General features: G+C 37.4%; 2 protein-coding genes across 5 annotated transcripts in view; both read left to right on the top strand.

The window, feature by feature from the left end:
• The window catches only part of DHRSX (dehydrogenase/reductase X-linked), a 105,928-nt gene extending 93,608 nt beyond the window's left edge, over positions 1-12,320 (top strand). For 2 of the 3 annotated variants that reach the window (XM_053457366.1, XM_053457364.1), the window contains one exon: positions 11,555-12,319. In XM_053457366.1, coding sequence (XP_053313341.1) covers positions 11,555-11,734 — 180 coding nt within the window. In that variant the 3' untranslated portion in view covers positions 11,735-12,319. Of the gene's footprint in view, positions 1-11,554 lie in introns of all 3 variants that reach the window. The other variant, XM_053457365.1, reaches the window with a different exon arrangement.
• Positions 1-23,848, top strand: part of ZBED1 (zinc finger BED-type containing 1) — a 234,612-nt gene that overhangs the window by 93,425 nt on the left and 117,339 nt on the right. The gene's annotated exons all lie outside the window — the stretch shown is intronic.

Raw genomic sequence — 23,848 nt, 5'->3', positions numbered from 1 at the left:
CGAGGCAAGCATAACTACTTGTTATGTCCTGTCTACCCATTGTAGAGTGTTATGGAATATGATGGCGCTATATTAAACGGTAGATAATAAAAATAAATTGTTCCAAATCTTTTACACATTTATAGTGACTAAATTACTTGACCTCAAAGGAAGCTAGGGGATTATTTCATAAAGACCTTTAAATATAACAACAGACTCAGCAAGTTGGCAGCAGTACATTTTTGTAAGAGAGGACCCAAATGTAGGATTCTACAAAACGTAGTTAACGAGGAGGAAAAAATATTATGTCTAATAACAGACACATGTAAGCTGGAGTGGGGTTAGGTTTTCAGCAATGGTCATAAGCAGCTATTAAACCGGCTTAATGGTAGCCCTACCCGTGCATGCAAGCCAACAAAGTGGAACCTAGAACCATATAACTTGCAGTGGTCTATGACCTTTAGATAAGAGCCACCCATAGAGAAGGTGCCACTAGCCCCTTCCAAATATGAGTCCAGATGTGGGCAGAATCCAGTTGAAATTTCTCATTCTGTCCCTTGAACCTAAAGGTAAAATGTCAACCTTCTAAAATGTGTTTATATTACCTCAATGCAGAAACACTTATAAACATTACATTAGCTTGAATATAAAATACAACCAACACATCGAAGTAGCTGTAATTCTTCATGTTAGCTTTCAATTTAAATTTTGGCTTCAAGTGTTTACTTCAAATGGAATCCATACAAATACCAGAGATCAAGCAACTTTGCTGGGGGCACCAATGTGTAAAGAGATGTTGCAGTAATTTTAAACAGACTAAGGGCATAGCTATAACTCACCTCCATGAAACTGCTTGCCTAACAAACAAAAGATGGAAATTACAATTTATGTGCAAAATATCCCTGAGCTACGTTTTTGACAAATGGTGCTTTAAATGTATAAGTCCTCTAAAGTACATAAGGAGCTATAGTGCAAAGATGTAAATACGCTTAAATATGTGCATTCTTCTGTTACTGAAAAAAACATATTACCGTATTTGCTCGATTATAAGACGACCCTGATTATAAGACGACCCCCCAAAATCTGAATATTAACTTAGGAAAAAAAGAAAAAGCCTGAATATAAGACGACCCCAAAGGAAAAAAGTTTTACCAGTAAATGTTAATTCATGTAAACTATTTTTTTTTATAAAAGCTATGATTGAGAAAAAGATTTTTTTTGTTTTTATTTCTTGTATTTTCCAACCTGTCCCCCAGTTACGCACATCTGCCCCCAGGCTTGCCACTCCAATATGGCACTGTGGCCCATGATATGCCTTTTAACCCTCTATATGCCACTGTGCCCCATGGTATGCCTTTTGACCCCCCTATGTTCCACTCTGCCTCCAGAAATGCCTTATACCCCTATATCCCATTCTGGCATTTAGGGGGTTAAAATGCATATTATGGGGCAGAGTGGCATATAGGGAGGTATAAGGCATTTCAGGAGGCAGAGTGGCATTAAGGGAGTTAAAAGGCATTGTATAGAGCACTCTGCCTCCAGAAATGCCTTATACCCCTATATGCCACTCTGCCAATTAGGGGGTTAAAAGGCATATTATGGGGCAGAGTGGCATATAGGGAGGTATAAGGCATTTCAGGAGGCAGAGTGCTCTATTAAATGCCCCCTTAACGCCACTCCAGAAATGCCCTATGCCCATTTAACACACACACACACACACCCTATACCACCATTTAACTAACTAACACACACACACACACACACACACTCTCTCTCTCTCTCTCCCCCCCTCTCTCACCCCCCTTCCCCCGCTCTCCCCCCTCTCTTACCGGTGCTTCCAGCCGGGGCAGCGGGTTGACGTCGCCTTCTGCTGCAGCCGGAAGGAGGTGTGGCTAGCAGCGGGGGTTTGTATGCGTCCGTCGCGTATACTTTCCCCGGCTGTCAGAGATCAGAGTTCCCCGCACCGGTGCGGCACCGGTGCGGGGAAGTCTGATCTCTGACAGTCGGGGAAGGTGTATGCGACGGACGCAGACAACCCCCGCTGCTAGCCACACCTCCTTCCGGCTGCAGCGGACGTTGTCTACGCGGATCGCGTAGACGTCAACCCGCTGCCCCGGCAACACATCAGGAAGCACCGGTAAGTGTGTATGATGGGGGGGGGGGTCGGGTGAGACAGGAGGATCCAGGTCCCCTGCAGCGGTGCGGGGGATCTGGATCTTAGTCTCCTAATCAGACCTCTATTTGAGGTCTGATTAGAAGACGACCCCGATTAGAAGACGAGGGGTGTTTTTCAGAGCATTTGCTCTGAAAAAAACCTCGTCTTATAATCGAGCAAATACGGTATTAACCATCTTTACTGTTACATTTTGTACTATGGCAATATAACCTGAATATGTTTCATGTTTTATTTATTGTGCAGGGATATTCATTGTACAGATAGTCTTCTAATGCAGTACACATCAGGTTGGGTTCCATAGTTTGATTCTGTATCCTTTTTTATATTACATACATGGATAACACAATCAAAAATGAAGCTATGTTCCTTTCTTACAGAAGTGACCAGACCAAATGTTTACTTAACTGCACCATTTAAAACCAAATACAAATTTGGAAAAATCCTGAAGGAGAATGTATAGCCATCAGTTGCTGACCTAAATCTCAAGCGCAGTTGGGTTATGCAGCAGAATATGATCTGAAACATATAAGCAAGTCCACCTGTGAATGGCTCAAAAGAAGCAAAATTAAGGCTTTGGAGTGGCCTAGTCAATACCCTGCCGTAAATCTGATTGAGATGCTTTGACATGGCCTTAGAAAAGGCAGTCCATACTCAAAAAATCTCCAATTAAAGCAACTTTCCTCCATAGTGATATAAAAAAATGATTGCCAGTAATTTCAAACATTTGATTGCAGTTGTTGCCGCCAGAGGTGGTACAACCAGTTATTAGGTTTAGGGGGGCAAATACTTTTTCACATGGATGATATAGATTTTGATTAACTTTTTATGTTCAATAAATGAAACGATCATTCAAAGCTGCATTTTGAGTTTACTTGCATTGTCTTTGTCTCGTATAAAATTTGTTGGATGATCTGAAACATTTAAATGTGACAAATAAGTAAAAATAGAATAAATCGGGAAGGGCAAATACTTTTTCACAGCGCTGTAAACGTGTTGCTTTATTCTTCATTTCATAATCATTGTTCATGGAATAGGTGATTTATGTATTTTCATTAATTAATCAGTGGTTTAGCCATGCAGTATAATAGTTTAAATGTTCTCTTGTAGATATCTTACCATTAAACAGATTAAAGAATATAAATAGTCAGGGCTACACAACTTTAATCATTATCTTGCCCAAAAATAGAATTAATGCTTGTAACTGATAACAGAACTCATTCCTGTTTTCATTAGTGGATTGAAAAGATGATCAATTACATAGTAAACCTTTGTAAAATTACGACTATGACTAGTATTCTGCGTCAGAGGAGGGTTGCATAACTACGTTCTAATCAATAGAAACAAGGCTCTCGAGTGAACAAAATCTGACAAGGCTCCGTATTTATGTTCTGTCATTTGTATTATGATAGCAGTATACTTAAGCCCACACCATATATTTCAGTGTTTTGCATAGAAAAAGCCCAACTGCATAGCTGTTTGAGTTTACTGTCATAAATGTTCTATCCCCAAATGTTCTGATTGACGGTTTTTGAGGATCTTACGAAGCTCTCAACAATATATGAATAAAATATGTCATAGTCTTTTAAATTGAGAAATTTTAATCCTGTTCCTAGTAATCCTAGGTCTTCCTAGTAATCTACATATTGGACACCGAAGGACAGCTTGATTGCACTTGAGCTGTTGAGCTGGTTAGATACAATGTATTGAGTTCAGTGCCCTTAAGTTGCTCCAAGTCTCTCAATGACTTATCTGAAACCTGTTTTTTACGGTTACTTTTTAGGGAAATAACTGAAAGAAACAATTGTTGCACCATCTCCATTTGAAGTCACGTCAATCCAATGGATTGTGTTTGTGGTTAACTGTACTGTATCAACTGCTAATATAACTGAGAATGTAGAGTTTTGTCATGCTGTCATCATTAATTAAGGACTTGTCATACTCTAGCACACTAGAGATGATAGCTGCAGCCACGCATTGGGCTAATGTGTGACTGAAGTCCGCAACATCTTGCTCAACCCTAGCCTTTGGGTTATAAAAGAAGATCACTGTCTGCTGAGAGGTGCTTGGCTATTAGTTTGCACGCTGATTGCTTGAGCAAGATGGGCTCCGGCTCAGCTCATTGCTTGTCTTTGCTAGCTCACCCCATTTTATTATTAACCCTGTGTAATGTAACAACCTTTGTACTGAAAGGGTTATATCATTTATTTACAGATATGCCTTATATCCCCTTATATGGCACTACCCCCCAAAATGCCTTATACCCCCTTTATGCCAATTTGCTGCCAGATATGCCTTATACCCCCTATATGCCACTCTGCCTCCAGAAAGCCCTTACCCCCCATATCCCACTCTTACCCTTCCCAGATTTACCAGACTTCTCCCGTGCTTCAGATTCCTTGGTGTGTAGTGGTGGCAGCCGGGGAAGGTCTGTGCGATTCGCGTAGACAACCTCTGCTGCTGCTGCCTTCACTTCCGCCAGGGCTTCTATGAATGAGCACCGGAAGGTCATGTGACACCGGCGCTCCGTCATAGAAGCCCCGGCAGAAGTGCCGGCAACAGCAGAGGTTGTCTGCGATCCGCTGCGGGGGATCTGGATCTTAGTCTTGTAGTCAGACCTCTATTTGAGGTCTGATTAGAAGACGACCTTCAATATAAGACGATGGCTATTTTTCAGAGCATTTGCTCTGAAAAAAACCTCGTCTTATAATCAAGCAAATACGGTATACAAAACATATATAAACCAGATAAACAAGTAGGGATTTTCTTACCTATCTAATCCCTCAAAAAAAAAAACTTGGTTGTTAATTTTTCTATACAATATCTTCTATGATATCTATGATATACCGAGTTACTTTGTTATTTTCTGCCTTGTGAATCTTATTGTTCCTGATGTTTGTCTCCAGAACAAAGAAAATGAAAATCATTTTGTATTCATACTGAGAGCGGCTGCCAGCATACAGCACTTGCATTAGCTCAGCATGCATGCACAAGAACAGACTACTACAGTATTGAGTGATATTAAAACAGAGGTCTACATAAATAGAAAGGATTGAGTCAAAGCAAATAAAGAATGTCGGCATTCTAAAAGCAATAGGAACTGCTTTTTCTGACAGCATCACACTGAGTTTTCTGAGACTGGCCCTGTGTTTCTATGGTTGTAAATGCACCTCACAAAGCTGATTTAACCAATTTGTGGTAATGCTACCAAAAAAAAATGTAAGTTCTGTGGACAAACAAATAAAATGCCTATTGCCTTACACATGCGGTACACGCTGAACCGATTTTGTTATTTTATATAGAATTGACACAGCATGATTCAATATTCAAGGTCACTCATTTGTGGTCTGTAACCATGATTCTTCATCTTAAGAGGTTATTCTACTCACAACAAGCCCCATGCACGTGATATATAACCCTCGTGTTAGTGGTTTTCCCAGTTTGATCCACCTACACAGAGATAATATGGTTTCTCTTTGAGAACAATTACAAATTAATTATTTCTAGAGTGATGATGGTCGACAGCCTACGTTACTGTTAAATAGCTTATGCCTTCGATCCATATATCACCAAGCTACTGGGCTTTTCCTCTTTGACGTTGTAGTAAGCAAGCTCCATTAGTCCAGTTTATTTTCTGTCTAGGTTACACTACTGTCTTTCTATTAATCATTCCTTATCTCATGCTCTACAGCTGTATGGTGACGTGTTTGCCAGTTCCCTCATCCTCCTTTAAAACTGCTGACTACAGAGCTAGACCATGCTCTTTTATTGGTGGACTTACTGTTTATATGTAATATATTATTTATATTACATTTAAGGCACCACAATAATTTTAGTCACTTATTGAGTATTTTTACCTATAGCTTACATTTTTTACCATTACAGAAAAAACTCTATGGCCAGAAGGTTCACTGGTGACATCATTATGGAAACTGGAGCAATGTCTAATTTTATATGTTTTAATAAAAGTTAGGTTTTATTTCTGACAAGAGAATATCCAGCTATTACCTTCTATTGATATACTCTTTAGTGTGACGCTGTTTTTCTATAAGAAATACTTGCTTCTGTAGCATGATTACAGGTTTAACCCCTTCGTACATGCATGTGCTTATCCTGTGGTATGCTGTCACCCACATGGTTTTGTGTGCAATCCACATGAATGTCTGGGCATATATATTATATACACTCACTGGCCACTTTATTAGGTACACCTGTTGAATTGCTTGTTAACACAAATTGCTAATCATCCAATCACATGGCAGCAACTCAATGCATTTAGGCATGTAGACGTGGTCAAGACAACTTGCTGAGTATTTCAGAAACTGCTGATCTACTGGGATTTTCATGCACAGCCATCTCTATGGTTTACAGAGAATGGTCCGAAAAAGAGAAAATATCCAGTGAGCGGCAGTTGTGTGGACAAAAATGCCTTGTTGATTTCAGAGGTCAGAGGAGAATGGGCAGACTGGTTTGAGATGACAGAAAGGCAACAGTAATTCAAATAACCACTCGTTACAACCAAGGTATGCAGAATACCATCTTTGTACGCACAACACTTTGAATCTTGAAGCAGATGGGCTACAGCAGCTGAAGACCACACTGGGTGTCACTCCTGTCAGCTAAGAACAGGAAACTGAGGCTACAGGCTCACCAAAATTGGACAATGGAAGACTAGAAGAACGTTGCCTGGTCTGATGAGTCTCAATTCCAGCTGCGACATTCAAATGGCAGGGTCAGACTTAAACAACATGAAAGCATGGATCCAGCAGGATAATGCACCATGTCACAAAGCTCACATCACCAAAAAGTGACAATGAGTTCATTGTAGTCCAATGGCCTCCACAGTCAGCAGATCTCAATCCAATAGAGCACCTTTGGGATGTGGTGGAATGGGAGATTCGCATCATGAATGTGCAGGTGAGAAATCTGCAGCAACTGCGTGATGTCATCATGTTCACATGGACCAAAATCTCTGAGGAATGTTTCCAAATTCTTGTAGAAACCATGCCACGAAGAATAAAGGCAGTTCTGAAGGCAGAAACCCTTTACTAGCAATGTGTACCTGATAAAATGGCCTGTGAGTGTATATATAATGTATATATATAATAAATAGGGAAATAGTATATGTTAATGACTGGAAAAAGAATTTGGTCTGGATATCTGGCTATTAGTGTAATTTTGATCATCCATTCCAACAGCCTGATTATCACCAGCCTAACTTGTTTCCTGCCCTCCTTTTCTGTGTCTGTACATTACCAGTTAGCATGGATACAATTTACAGTTCCCCATGACCTTGGATAACTTTGCAGTTTTTGCAAGAAGAAGAGAGCGCAACAAATTATCCGTTATATCTGGCGATGTGTGATATTGTACAGATCCTGCATTTTAAAGCAGCACTCTCCTTTGATGCTTGCATGTTTTCCCTTTGGCTTTATTCAACTGTTGCTTCCAGTGGATTTTAAACCAGAGAAGCATTGTGTGTTAAGTCACTAAATAGCATTTCTGTAACTCTGATAAAAACTCCTCTATAATCAGGGAAATATGTAAACCACATCATATCGTCTTACATAATTCTTTCACCTGGGATCTGTCGCCACAGTATACTGTAAATTACAGATCTAAAACACTACAATTATAATCTGTCTAATAGACTGCAATCAAAAAAGAGCAGAGACTTGATACGTGTACCAAGAATTTATGACAGCTTTTCCATGATTTAAAGTGGCACATGTCATTCACACAGGTAGCGTGTGAATGAGAATCCTGTGAATTGTTCTTTACTAGGGAAATGTTGGTAGTATTTTCTTTGTAGTGCTCAGTAAAAGACTATTTAATACATGGCCATTATGGCTGGTAGAAATCAGACTGATGATTGTGGACGCACACAGGAACGTGGGCTGGGTTTACATTAATAAAAAAGACAATTGTTGCACTCTTGTTGCCAGCATCTTGACTGGTACATTAATGGTTCAGGTAGCCACGACTCTAGCCACAACAAGCTGCCAGAACTCTAGGTGCAGTGTGACTGGACAACACAATGAGTGTGACAACCCTAGTGAATTAGAATCCTCAAGGAAATCCTTATAGCCATTTCTATAGTGTGATAAACTGAATAATGAGGGAGTATAACATTTGTGTCCCTTGGTTTTTCCAACTGAGAACCCTGCAGACCATGCATAGACACAGGTGAAAGCAGATGCCAGCATTCATATTTCTTACCGATCCTCAGTTTGTCACAACCTGCAAGTCAGACTGTACTCTCTAAGCACTGTGGCCAGTAGGGGCTGAATATAAGCCCCATGTAAGGATCTGTGATTACATATTTCCGATTATTTGTTGCTATGTGGATTATCTGTTGTAGTTCATTTGTACTGTTGGTGGTTCCCTTATAGGTTGTTCTTGTGAGCTACAGCCAGTTTTGACTGACTTTCCTCTACTTTGTCTCTCTTTTACCAGATTTTATTACCATCCATTTCTCACTACAATTATTTTGTACCAACCGTCCTGTTACAATTCCCGACCCCCCCCCTTTCCTGTTTTTGTTTTGCTAATTGACTAATTTGCCTTAAGTAGAAATTGCTAGCATGAACTGAAGTAACATTTTGATGTCAGAGAAGACACAGGGCCAAATTTAGCTACATCTAGGTTGCCTCTAGACACCAAAACTGTTGGCATGCCCAAATCCAAAAGACAATTGAAAAAATGCATAATGTTATTAGCTGGTGTATAGGTGTCAGATTTATGAAGTGAATGCAAAAATGGGACATGGCTAAAAATAAAAAGAACAAAAGCAGAAGAGGGCACTCTACCCATGAGTGGGTAGAGTTACCATTAAGCCACCCCTTGCCACTTGTGGCATCCCTTTAAACATAGTCCTCTAGATACTTGCTTGCTTTTGTTACAACCTGTTACATGTCATATAATCCAATATCCTTAATTCTTTAAAAATGCTAAGTACCAATTATGCAAATTAAGCAAATGATCTTGAGTTTACCTGGAATACAAGCACAGCTGGGTTTTTCCTCTATGAATTCTGACTCACAAAGATCTGAATAATTAAGTTTAGCTTTGTTAACATATTCTCTTTGATGGATATTAAGCTTTTTGCCAATTGCTTTCAAGCCTTTTTCTGCTTCAAAGTAGTTCAAGGTGACACAAAAGCCCAGATGAGCTGATGAGCAATGTTCTGTGAGTATGGTGGGGTAGCCATGTTATTTGCCCTCGTTAAAGGTTGCCTGCCTCTGCACTACCAATTAATAGAATTATTATTAGAATTAGTTCTTTAAACTACATTTTATGGCAAGTGATAATCCTGTGGAAGTAGTAGATTGGCAGGTATATTACTAAAAATGATGGCAGTAACCCTACCTGAAATAGGTTTAAAGAAGATACTTATTTTGGCCATGAAAAAAAATGTAGCATTCAAATTCTTTTCAGACAGCTTTTTATGTACTACTGTAAAACAAATATTATCTTATTTCACTTATATCTCTGAAAATTTAGAAAGGAAAAAAATATATAAACAAGGTAATTTTATAACAGTTTAGTGTAACTATCATTTCAATCAATGATATATACAGTTGCCGTCGGAAAATTATCTAAGGCTAAATAGAAACGAATCATTTTTTGAAAAATTGTGTCAACCTCCTAAAGTCTGCAGTTTGGCTTCAAGTCAAAATTAGCCATTTCTGTGTACTTTGGAAGGCTTTGATTTGAAAGGCGTGGAGCAAATTGGTTCTCGTTTGGCATTTGAGCTTCCTTAGCAATCTGTTACATGCTTTTTCTGGAACAGTTAATACCCAGCAGCTCAATGTACTTTGATTTGCATGGTACAAATAATTCTCTTATTTTCTCACTGCTGCTTCCTGTACTTATAGAATAAGAGGCCAGGACATGATGTTTCTCTCTGACTTTGAAAATATTATAAAGAAAATGTATCAACAGGCAAATAAATTATACCCATGTCAATTATAAAAATACGTTAACATTATAGGGCAGATGCTACATTAATTTTTAGGGATTCACATTAGGCTCATATAAATATATTTGTCTAATAACATATCCTAAGGATTTATTATTATGATAACAAGGGTGGTGCAATGCAGTTAGGCCTGTGGTCTGGCTATGGGGTACCATTCAATGCAGCTACTATGTCCATGTTTTTACTAGTCACCCAAAAAAGAGCAATTGGGGCAAAGAAGTTCATGGAGATAAAGTAAGATAAGTAAGATAGGTTATTTCTTCAGTTCTCATTGAAGAGCACAGATTACAGAAAGTTTACTAGTGGCATTTACATCAGTAAAATGCCATTTATTCCACCCCATGATTATAGCTTTAAATATTACCACTTCTGGACACGTTATGAGCTCATAGCACTGACCTGCACCTTCCGCAATGTAAGTTGCATGATTATTATTTGAAATGTGAAACTCAACAGAAAGTTGAAAGGTTGCCATCTAAATTCTTTTACAGGGATTGTACCGTGGAAATGGGAATGTTATTTTGTAGGACATAGGGCAAACTTTTTTAAAATTTGCATTGAATATTTTACATAAACTTCCATCCACATTGAAGATGTAAATGATGAAACATCGCTAACAAAGCATAGTTTAAAACAGATTTTTTACTGTTCCACAATTAATCATTCATGATTGCATCAAACAGTTAAACGGTGTTGCAGATGCTTTAATTATCCTATCGTTTTCTACTACCAAGATCTATTCATGCAAAATGTACAAGCTAGATAACGGAATCAGTGGGAAATACCTGCCTAGAGTTTTTTTTTAAAGTTACAAATAAATGGGTTTTGCAAGCACAATTGTTTACTTATCGCGGTTTATGTAGATTGCTAGAGATTGCTAACTGCATTTGTATTCCAGAGACTTGTGAACCGCTGTATAAATAGGGAAGGTAGTAATATCACATCCACCCATCAGTTTATACAAGCCTTCATAGGCCCTGCTATCACAAAAGCAATGCACCCTGCCAACAAACATAATGCAGTTACCGTATATCCAGCATGGTTTCTGACACATCATAAAGCAAATAGTAAATGTGAAGGCAGTACACAATATTGCCATTTTTTTTGGGCAAAGTAACACAAATTGCATACTTTATAAAGCCCATTACCAGAGGTAGGAACCAACTTGCTTATGGTGGACATTTGCAAGAGTCTGTGGTGGACAATTTAATGATGTTCTATGGACCTTCAGAACCCTTGTCACGGATAATGGGGTCTTTGTATGGACACTTGCCTATTCCTGTCCATGAAATAGGTTTAATTTTCAGTGACACATATCCTTTAGCATGATGACCTAAATACTTAATTTTCATAGAATATTTTAATTGGGGTATTTTGAAATAATGGCTAAACTTTGAAACTTTTACTTCTTAATCTTACAGACAGCGGAAGAAGGAGCTGCTACATCAATATATGCATCTGTTTCCCCTCACCTTGAAGGAATGGGGGGCTGTTATCTGTATAATGGGAATAAAACGAAATCTGCAGATATAACCTACGACGAAGAATTGCAGAGAAAATTGTGGCTAAAAAGTTGCAAGCTGGTTGGAATCCCCATTTGAAGAAAAGCCTTAACTGATCTTCATCAACTGTCTGCTGGATAATATGTAACATCAACAGAATTAAGTCATCCAATCAGGATTCATTACCTGGCTTTTCGCTGCTTGATATTTGGAAACAAGCCCGTAATGTTGCATATACATATATATATTTTTAATTGTTTAAGAAAAATCACCAGACATTTTTTTTCCAGAATGTTTAATATGTGCATAGTGAATAAATGCATCATGAACATTATCATGATCGGCTATTTCTTCCCTGGAGGAAACTGTCCTTTTCAAACCCATTACATGAATATTAATTGAAAACCCAACACAACTCAAGCTTGCTTATGTTGTTTTAGATGAGTCATTGTGGAATTCATTACAATCTGCATTTTGCTTTGGGTATATTTGTTCTTACCGTAGTAAGACTTACATTATTACTTTGACGTACATGCTTTCCTTAATAATCATGATGAGTTTATCTGTGATTTATTCAGCCATATCAAAGGTTGCTTTAAAGGAGACAGATCACCAAAATGTATTCTGGTCCAATTTAGTTCCATGTTTTTGCATACGAGCTCCAGGAACCGCACACATACATGATGAATTTATTTCAATCCATAAAATACATATCATGTACAAGGTATCTGCACAACCCTTTAGCACGCATAAATGTCTTTAGGGGGAGGGTCTGTCTTCGGGGTTTATTCACTAAGGTTAGAGTTGTCAGGAGAGTTTGCAAGAGAGTTGTAGTTAGGTATTTATATACCAAAACTGGCATGTTTCTCCATTGCAAAGGGCTGATCTGGCACTTATAATGCATAATTCAACTTGTAGGGATATTTGGAATAAATCTCTCTGATTTACTTCAACATTGTATGGAGCGAGGCTCTTACTGCAGAAGAGGCCCACTGGAATTCCCTCTTCATAATGTATAGTGAAACCAATAAAGCTGAAACACAACTGTCCTAACTCTTTCTTTAATGAATAAACCACATTGTGTCTATTAGTCTGCATACTAAATACCATATTAGGCCAAATGTGTATTCTGGTTGTAAAGGATGGAGCTGTCCCACTTGTCCTATTTCAGGTCCCTCCAGAGGGAAGCATGAAAAAGCAAGACATGGATCCTATAGAGCCATTTGCAATGTTTCTCAGAGTCCTATCCACGGAGTTAAGACACAAAAGAGGCTCTCAGCAAATATGGTATATTGGGAACTACCTTATTGCTCTTGGAAGGGTAATTCTACATTCTTTCAGTGTCTGCTTTTGTGCCACATGACAAGTAGTCCCAGAAATTATGAATTACACCAAGTTTTGCATAATTAAAGATATATTTTTGGGAAGGTTTGGGATATTTAGCAGCATTAGATTGTTTCCAATCGGATATTTACACAAAAAGTGTTGAATTCAATAGATTTTGATCCATGTTGACCGCCTATGGTATACAATAGAAAAACACTGTATTATTGAAGGATGATTTAGACATCTGTTGAACTTCTGATATATGGCCCTTCTCACATGAAAAAAAAGTAATGAAGGTTGACTATGTGTAGATAAAGGCGTAAAATGGACTGATTACTGAACGACCCTTCTGCCTCAAATACTTACATTTCCTAATCCAGTGTGTGAGACAGCGTCCTGCCGCATAGAAAAAAAAAACACAGGCCTGTAATAGAAGCTGCTCAATATTATGATATAATCCTTGGTTCTCCGTAGAGATAAATCGATGCACAGCGTTCCTTACAGACACTGAAATGGTTAACTGTCATTTGCATATGAATTATGCTCCTCCTGAGATTTTTACTTTTATTTAATGTAATAAAGTTTGACTTCATGTACAAAAGACGTACTTTAATCAGGGGGTAGTGGATAAGTGTACAATATGTACTATTAGTTGATAATCCCCTACCCCGTGATCACTAGTTTTAATAACATTTACCCTCTGGGGTTTATTTACAAAAGCAGGAGAGATGAACAGCTCAACTCCATCATAGTCCTATGTATTAAAAAGAGCTGGGTTGTATAATGCATTGAAAGCAATGACAGTGTTGGAAAAATCACCTCACTGATTGAAATATGCGTTGTGCAGGACCAAGTCAGCTCTTTTTGAGATTTGGCCTCTGATAGCAATTAGAGAAGTAGGAGAGGTGAAACTACAATGTTCCTGCAAACTCTCTTATAAACGCCTCCTTTAGTGAATACACCTTTGTGTCTCTCTTATTGCTGTAGTGTCCTTATCCTTTTGTCATTTGCTGTATCTTAACACACGTTCATATGTGTATACTAAACACGCTGTATATGATTGTGCAGGTGTTTATTACAACATATTATGATTGTTGCAAGTGTACTGTCCTTCAACTGGCTGTAGGGCTTTTTGCTGTGGTAACGACATTTGCTAACTTCAATTAGAAGCATTTCCTTTGATCTAATTGGTCATGCAGAGGCTGTGATGATTAAATACGCATACTAAATTTGAAGTGCATTTAAATTGTGTTGTTTGGACTTGTGCCTTTGCAGTTGAATTACTACCTTACTTGTGAATTTAATGTGGGCTCTTCGCATTCTACAAATGTCTGGGAGTAGAATTGAGCTCAAAATGTGTAAGATGTAGATATGTATAACACCTGAAACATTTAATCTCCTAAATCTATCCACCTTTTATATCTGCAAATGAAAAAGTGCTTGTCAGATCTAATCTGTCTTGGTACCATAACATTATTAAAATTGTTAATCTGTAATTTCCTTGATATTCCATAATAGTTCTAAATAGGTTTGTGTATGGCAAGCAAAATAGATTCAAATCTTATTTCTTTTTTCCATGTTCGTTTTTGAACCACACATTTTGTTTGCCTGATCTTTCAGTTTGGAGTTTGGAGGTTTTTTTGTTGTTGTTTTACTGGGAAATGACATTCAGAGCAATATTTTCAATGGAGGAGGTCCTGCCACCTTCTGGACCCACATTCCACTTACATTCAGCAGCATTTTAGTACTTAGGAAAAGATGCAGACTCGATTTTTTATTGCACAACAGCAGCACTATACAAATGCATATACATATTCAGCAGCATGCTTTGGAACTGAATTTCCCCAAAAGTTTACAGTTTTGATAAAATGATCCCTTAGAGTAAGGAAGGGTGATAGAGCAGCCACAGCAGTTGAGCAATAGGCAGGTACTGGTAGACAGGCACACCGAGGCACATGCTATGGGACTTAATTTCCTACAAAACTGGACAATTATGATGAATCGATGCCTTCCCTCTTGTTCCTCACTTTCTTCTGGACCTAAAATAGACCTGCTACTATCAGTGGCCTGTTCATCTTTGCTATGGGGAGGTAAAAACATTACATGGCTGGCAGAGCTTGTGGTAGTGGTGGCACCTGTGGTGGTTGTGGTGGCATCTAGTAGTACATTTATCCTATGCTTCATCATAGAGTAGTTTGCAAGCAGTCTTTGCCTTTGATCCTGCCAAGGCACCAGCACATGACCCCTCTGTGATACCTTGGTAGTAACAAAAATTGCACCTTGGAGAATATATTACCACTACTAGGGTCAGGGTGTTTGCTAGTATTGCTGATTCTGCTGAAGCTGCATGCGGCTTGTTGTATTGCTGACTCTGGGCAAAAAGGCTTCTGGCTACTTGGGGCTGGTTTACCAGGGTTATCTTACTACTTTGTCATACACGCCTGTCGGCTCTGCCTAACGAAAATTGGCTTCTTTGGTGGCCACAGAGAGCATGCACTGGGGGAGCTGGCTTTGCTGGACACAAAAGTTCAACTGAAGGACCACTTGAACAAGCAGCACATGAAGAACCCCTTGCTTTAGCCTGTCTAACTATTAATCATTATTAATGGCACAAATTTATTTTGTGCTCTACAAAAATATGAGGCTTTGTTGGTAGTGTAAGTGTATATCTGAAACAAAGCCCAGGGACAGAATTTCAAGAAATGTCATACTCACGTGCCTGCCTGCCTGCCTGCCTAATTTCTGCACAATATGTATTAATTTGGTTCTCAACAAAAATGAGGCTTTCCTGGTTATGTAAGTGTACTACTGAAACACAACAACAGCTTCTAATTGTTAAATAAAGAAGAGCCCTAAAACGATCAATTTTTAAATAAAAAAAATACCCAATGTCTTTAGTTGTATGTATGTATAATTATTGCGTTTGTCATTTATAAACACATTCATGACTGTAAACCATTGTTATACACTCATATATGCAGCACATAGGCTTTTTTAACGCAAGATATCAGGATATAAAAATTGAGGAATTTGATTTTGAAAGGACTGCTACCACTACAGAGCATCCTCCCTGCCCATTGTACCCCTGATTTACACTGCCTGGTGCTGACACTGCCCCTGGTCCAATATGCAGTGAAATAGAGGGATATTATAATATTAGTCATTTTAATTACAACGAGCCCTTTATATATATTAGTCTTTTGCGCACAGACCTTTCTCTGTACCTTGACGTAACGATTCAAGAGGATGTGAGCAAGATGTAGTATGAGTGGTGGGGCATCTCTCAGTTCATGGAATATATCTCACCCCTGCTCTCATGAAAGGGATATATTTTCAGGGTGAATATCATTATACGTAAGTGGCATTAGTGGATTTTTTGCCAGATAAAACACCTTAGAGCTACTTAGGGATCCACTTTAATTTTAAAAATATCCAGTGTCTTATTTTCATCAAGCAATGCCACTTAGAAATCATTTTCCCTCAATGACCTTGATATACCCTTCATCATATGTAAATCTGTAGGTACCACTGAAGGCTTATTACAAATTCCTTCCACATTTTAAACCTGAAAACATGTCTCTTATAATAAACGATAAATATGAGAAACCCAATAATTTTATGTTAATTTGAGATAATATATGATCTTTTGAAATGAATAACCACGTGAAAATGCAGTATAGGGGAATGAGTGTGCGTCTACGGGCAACATAAATATAGTTTTTATTGCAAGCTGAATATTAAAAGGAACTGCACTCAGACATGTTTAGTGATTACTTCACACATATTGAATTGATTTTAAGATGATGACACCAATTACCTTTTAATTTAACCCATTTCCCTTTTGAGCATTATCTAGAGAAGAGTAAAAAAAACAGATCCTGGCTGTTTGCAGGTGCTCTGCTTTCCAAGTCACTTCTGAGGATGGCTTTTCACGCATCGCATGAAACAGGCTGCCCGGCGTCACAGATGCATCCATATCTGCTAATGTGATGCGCCACTGCAACGCCTCCAGTCATCTGCAATGCTCCCAGAACAGTAATAAGGAGATTAACACTTTCTGAATTAATGATTTGATAAGAAATAGAGCATAATAATATTTTGTCTATATTATCGTTGAATTAATTATAACTGGTGCTGCTGTTAGGAGCCAGACATGAAGAAGAAATTACAGTGAAAAAAAACCCCATATACTTGAAGGAACAGTAATGCTGTTTTTCACATTATTTACTTAAATGTAAAAGATTGAAAGTCTCGGCAGCTGCCGCTTCCCATTGTGTCACCTGATAACCCACCCTTATTCAACATACTGGGGATAAAAAACAGCCCTGAAAATAACTGAATATCAGCCCCATATTTCATGGTGCCATTATTGTGTGCATGAAACCTGTGGGGTCCTGGCCCAGATATATTTTTTCAGAACAGAGACAAACCACACATTTTTAAAGTATATTTGATGAATAAATAAGATTGAAATAAAAACACATAGTTGTTAGTATCACTGTGCCCCATGACATCATGCAATTGGTTGGTGCCAACCTGGAGAGCATTGGTACATTTTTTAAGTATGAAACACCATTTTCAAGTTTATTCAAATAAATTACTGGAAAAAAGTTATTTTAAACACAGAAATTACTTTTACAGTAGATAATTAACATGTAAAGAAACTTTTCTCTGTATTCCTGACCCCGGCTTGACTGAGTTTGTGTTACTTCTAGCATTTTTATACAACTCCAGTTTGCTGATTTTTGTTTTTTGACCCAGCTCTTCCAGAGAGTTTGTTTCCTGCTTCCTGAATCTGCTTTGACGTTCTAGATTGTTTGTTTTCGATCCTGAATTACATTTTGTCTCCTGAAGGCAATCCTGTTGCTGGACCGCTTTGCTCCTGGTATTCAGTCAACTCCTGCCATTGTCCATGCTCTTTGTACATGGGATCCTAATCCATCAGTGTGACAACTGCAACCCATAGTAGCAGGGCAGCTGCCAAATGTGTAAGTTTATATAAGTTTTAGAGAGTGTGTGTATGTATGTATGTATGTATGTGTAAGTGTATGGTGTTGGGGTGGCTGTGTCTGTGTATGTATTTGAAAGTGTACAGTGTTGGAGTGGCTGTGTGTGTGTGTGTATGTATGTACATATGTAAGTGTATATGTGTGTATATAAACTGAGTGAGGCATGAATGGAATTCAGTGAGCAAATGCTCAAACATATATTCTTCTGTGGCTTCCCCCCAAAACAATTTCAGTAACTTATCTTCTTTTTGGGAAACATGAGCTATTCCATCTACTCCCCTGAGATTAGCAATGGGTAAATCTGATTGACCTAAATAGGTAATAAACAAAAGCTTTCATTATTGCCTTTTATCTAATGTTAAAATAATTTGCTGATACAAATAATTTTATTATTTTTTTTCAAAAACTATGCATACGTTTGCATTCTGTATAAATATTGTTGTTTTTTTTAATTGTCTTCATACAATTTAATAAAACATTTACTAAAAAAAAAATCCTATTTGTTTTCATTTTCTGCTGTAGTTACATCATGATGTTCAATTTAGAATGTTTAAGCACAACTTTTCTCAGTGGTAATAGAGGTTCAGTTAATCTCAAGTATTACTGTATTGTTTAACTTCTCAGTGCATATAAAGTTATGAAAATCAGGTTTAATACAAATGAAAGACATTCAGTTGTCATATCTATGTCAGAGATTATAATAATAATCTCATACCAGACAGGGCAAGCAGACCTTATTATTCCAGACCCATCCCTCCCAGTCACCAAGTGTTCACATTATAATAGCGCAAACATGGCGAAGAGGTTACATACTGTAAACAGGTAGAAAGGCAAGTAAGGTTATATGACAAGAATTCTAGAACCACCAGTAACCGGCTAAAGAAACAAAAATGGAAAAATCGAGGGCCAACTACGGGGTAGAAAACAATGACATAGGGAACACAGTTACCTTCTCAAATCTTATATCATAAACTATTTTACCTAAGAACTTTGGTGCTAAATGTTTTTTGTCTCCTCAAGGTAAAAAAAAATATCAATCATATTATTCATAACTGCCCATGAGGTCTAATCTCTGTACTGAGTCCATAAGTCAGTCCAGTTACAGAGCTAACTCTGTAGCTCTCTAGTGCTCTTTTATGTTTTAGGGATTGTGTGTTAAATGATCACAAGGACTTAATGGTGAGTCCTACTATCCGTATTTGCACCACCGATAAATGGTCGATCTGACAGCCTTGAGTCTCCCCTGTCTGCAGGAACCAGAATTTCTGGCCCAAGACTGACAAATTAAATTTAGTGATGCTGTGAGTTAGTCAAACTTCACACTGATGAGATGATTCCTTATGGCAATGTCAGTGAAGACTTTGATCGCTCAGAGTGTCCTGCTTGGTGATTAACACTGAGCCATTTTATTGTTTAAGACAAGGCAACATTATAAGGTGTGAAGGTATTTGTGTAATAGCTAACATAACAGAGCTACAAGAAACATGAATGACCAATATGTAGCTGCCGAAAAACAATATATTACGCAAAAACTAAAATGGTTTAAAAAAAAAAAACGTTTTGTTTCCAAAAATTTTCTTTGGAAAGGTATTTTTGATCTGATTCTAATAAAAAAAATGGCATGAGTTCCCCTTTAAGCAGTTAAATTACTGTGAATTCAGCCATCACATTAACATATCTATTATATAATGATAAGAAAGGGAATTCAGCAAGGAATAGAAACGGTCTGAAATCTAAAATTACTTCTGCATTATATGATAAGTCATCAAATCATTTTTTCACAAATTTCTATAACAATGATAAACAACGGTATATTGTACTTCACAGCACATGAGCTTTTCTTCCATGCTGCTTGTTGAAATTACATGAGGAGAGGGGGGGCACTATAAGCAATATTAGTATTACAGCGTCGATTCAAAAGCTATATAAGTTTAGCAAGAAATGTTTTCATGTATTAAAATATTTAAAATTAACTTTATAGACATTGGAAGAAAGTTTCCATTTGGACTCTGTTGTCCTAAGGGTGCTGCTTCCAACCCTCATCTATTATTTGCATCCAATTTCTTTGTTCTCTTTCTTGTAGCGGGTGAAAAGCAGATTAATGAAAATGTACTGCTGAATTAAACTATTATTATCACTTTAGTATTTTATTATGCCACGGCAAAGAAAACCAACTCAATGGGAATCAAGCCGTTGCTTTAATACTTAATATGAAGCAATATATTAAAAGTTGTTGCTTGAATTTAGTTTAATAACAGTTTTTTCACCATGAGCAAAGAAAGAAAAAGTTTTGCAAAACACCCATGTTTCAAAAAATGACTCATTTCTTTCATGGACTTTGTGAACTGTATTGTTTTGTAGAAATCAACAGCTGTGAGGAAAGAATAAAATACAATATCTGTTTAAGTTCCTTTGCTGGCAAGGATGGCTTGTGGGTATCTTGGGGAGGGTGGATGCAATTCCCTTCTGGATGCTTTGTTTTACACATTTTGGGTTACAACTTGAAGTATTTCATGCTGAAAGCTTAAAGCTTTTTTACGTTATGCTTCCAATTCTACATGTAACCACCTGGGAACCATTTAAATTCTCACACTCCTTCTCTGTAAATGTTTTAGGCCTTTAGGTATTCAGGGCACCCTGTGCAGGTCACCCCAATGGTGCCCCCTTCCCCTGTCATCACCCCCACAGTCCCTTTGATTCCTCCTTCACAGTACCACACCTCTCTTTCCCGCCTTGATGTAGTTCAGGTATTGATCAAATAAACAACACATGTTTTCTTGCCCTTCATTGGTTGATGCCAGAGGAGCCCTCTGCCAGCGACCAATAGAGTCGCTCTTATGAACCTTTAAATCCTGGCGCCAAAGCTGTTGCTAACTGCTACTGTGTTAATTCCATATTAACCCCTGCTAGAAAACGAAGAGAAAAAAAAATTACGAAAACCGTATACAAATATTTGCCCGAAACAAACATGGCAACGGGTGAATATTCGTAGAATAAGATGATTTTTTTTTCCAGAAGATGAAGACTAACACCCAAATCTAGCTTATACCCCAAATGTTGTTAAAAAGAAATATGATATGTACATCCCACCCATTGTGGCCTTGTACCACAGGCCTAATTTATACATATATATATATATTCATATAGTACAGTTACATTATAAACAGACTGTTCACAAGTTATTGTAGCTAAATGTTATATCTTATATTTGTTTTATAGTGATATTAACCAAGGTGTTTCAAACTTTATTGTATGAGATATGAGATAAAAGAAGTCCCTTGGAATATTACCATTTAAAATTATTGGGGGGGGGGGTGTATAAGGCAGGATGAGGGAGAAGGAGCTAGCACCAGGAAGGACAAAGGTTAAATAGACATGTGGTGTCAATGCATGATTTCTAGGTGCCCTTGAAGAGATTGTGTGATGTGAAGGTCAGTGGCCTGTAGCTTGGAATGAAACAGTTGGTTATTGTTTCTTTCTACATGAGAACGGCATAACGCGTGCCAAAGTATAGACTTCCATCACTGCTTAATTCCTGCCTAAACGCATTCTTCACAACATGTGTCTAAACTCATTTCATGCATCGTTGAAATTCTTATTATTATCTATTGATTTTTATAGGGCCATCGTATTCCATAGTGCTGTATTATAACCATTAACCACCAGTAATATATAGTCAGTACTTCGGTACTTTTGCTTTTACAATTTTTTTAGCAAGAACGTTCCTTACAAAAATAAACTTAAATCACATCTCACTGCATAATTACTTTTTCTTACTGTTTGAAGTGTTTTACTTATCTTGTCTCTGGCTGTGGCAATGTATGATTTTCTGATCCCATATTCTAAGTTACCTAGGCAAAGATGATTTTTTTTAATGTGAATGTAAAGCTAAATAATACCTGTTTCTTCCTAATCCCATGCAAATAAAAGATGATATGTTGCATTTTTCGTTGCATATTGCTTATTAATTAAAAACAACAGCCAAATATGAATGAGATGTAAATTCAGATGCTCCTGAAGTGTATAACATGATCCTTCCATTATTATCTAGGTAGCTTATTAAGCATTGAATTATTGATCATACAACAGTGATAAAGGATAAATACATCAAAACATGGAAAATAATATGGGGGATTTCTAAGGACACAAGAACATTTAAAAATGATAGTTAAAGGCACCAGTGCAGCAAAGGGAAACTTTTTTTCCCATTATACTAGAAAGCCATGTTCAGAATTTCTAACATGAAACATAATTGTTTTCCACTAGAAAGCTGACCTTTTCTTTTCAAAAAAGGAATCTTTCCTATCTTGTACCAAAATATTCACTTTTAAAAGTTCAAGATATCAGTTGTATGCAGACTGTTTGGACGAATGGTTCTTATCTTCTGTCAAATTCAATGTTTCCATGTTAGTAGTGTTTTTCTTCATTAAAAAAATGATACCACTGTGGAGTTTATCCACAAAATGGGAGCATTGCTAGGAAATTTGTACCTTTATCTCACTGACTTAACCTCAGGATTCAGGAATAGTTTCGCTGGCCCTTCTATAATGTGTAGTGAAGTCTTATTAACATAATGAGTTAGGTTGAAAAAGTCAAAAACCCCACATTCAAGCAATTTCCAATGTTGCCTTTTTGTAGGCACCTATTGAATTTTATAGCATTTTTTAGCCTTTCTCCTAGCCTTCCTAACTAAGATGTTCCATTCTGCTTATTAATTTTCTAGCCCATCTCTGCCCCTTTTCAAGATCTATAATTTTTTAAAGAATATATGCCCAAACATACACATCATAATCAATTCTACTTAGTTCCAGTGTTTCTTCCTGAGAACAACTCATCACATAAAATCTCATGTCACTGTTCCTCAAATGCTCCCTTACTTTAATATTTGTTCTACTAATTGCTACATGATGCTGTCATGTAAGAGATTCCAAAACATGTTATAAGATTCCAGTTAATCTCTGGGTAATCATCAATGTTGAGGTGTGACCCAGATGTGCAGCTTTTTTAATTTGTTATAAAACCTGATCAATACTAATATTTGGGTATTTCTAGTATATTCCTACAATGAATGTACCACATCTTTAGCATCTTTGCAAATGTCTACCTATAAGACTTTCATGTTATTACTGATGCCAGCATATACTTTTTCTTTAATATCAGACCTTCACTCAGATTTCTACATAAAGATATACCCATCCCCCTTCCTATTTACCTTGTCCATCCTAAAGAAAGCCATTTAAATTAACTGCCCAGTCATGAGAATCACATTTCTGTGACACAAATTAGGTCATACTGTTCTTCATTTACCAGTAGCTCTATTTCCCCCATTTTGTTTGAGAAGCTTACAGTATTTGCTAGTAGACATGTTATCTTACCACTGGTCTTTACTAATTTGCTTTGTGTTATGCAATTTTAACATGTTGTAGTTTAGCTACTTCGTTATCTTTTCTGAGCCAACTGTATCTTGGATGTTCAAGAATCTGTGACATTTCTTCAGTTTCCTCCTACATCGGATTAAGCATTATACAGGAGCAGACCAGCCTATCTTGTAGAAAATTGCCAAAAGGGGGCCTTTCGTATTAAATAGTGTGATGGGGAACTGAAACCACAACTCTCCTGCAAAATCCCCTGCCAACTCCTCCTATGTCTATAAATCCTCTAATCAGAAAGACAGTTCTGGGCTTGGGCATTTTTAAAAAAAACTGTTCATGAGACTCTTGAAATATTAACCATTTAATGAGCACAAATATTTTAGAATGAGTCATTTATGGTGGCGAAAACGCTTCTGATAAAAGCCCTTATGAAATCCGCAAGTTGTCAGAAGGTGACAATATTTAGAATTGCCACCTGTGCTTAAAAATGGATTTCTAGATACACC

The sequence above is a fragment of the Spea bombifrons genome, chromosome 2, assembly GCF_027358695.1.
Source record: "Spea bombifrons isolate aSpeBom1 chromosome 2, aSpeBom1.2.pri, whole genome shotgun sequence".
In the NCBI taxonomy this organism is placed as follows: Eukaryota; Metazoa; Chordata; class Amphibia; order Anura; family Pelobatidae; genus Spea; species Spea bombifrons.
This window is presented reverse-complemented; position numbering and strand designations above follow the sequence as displayed.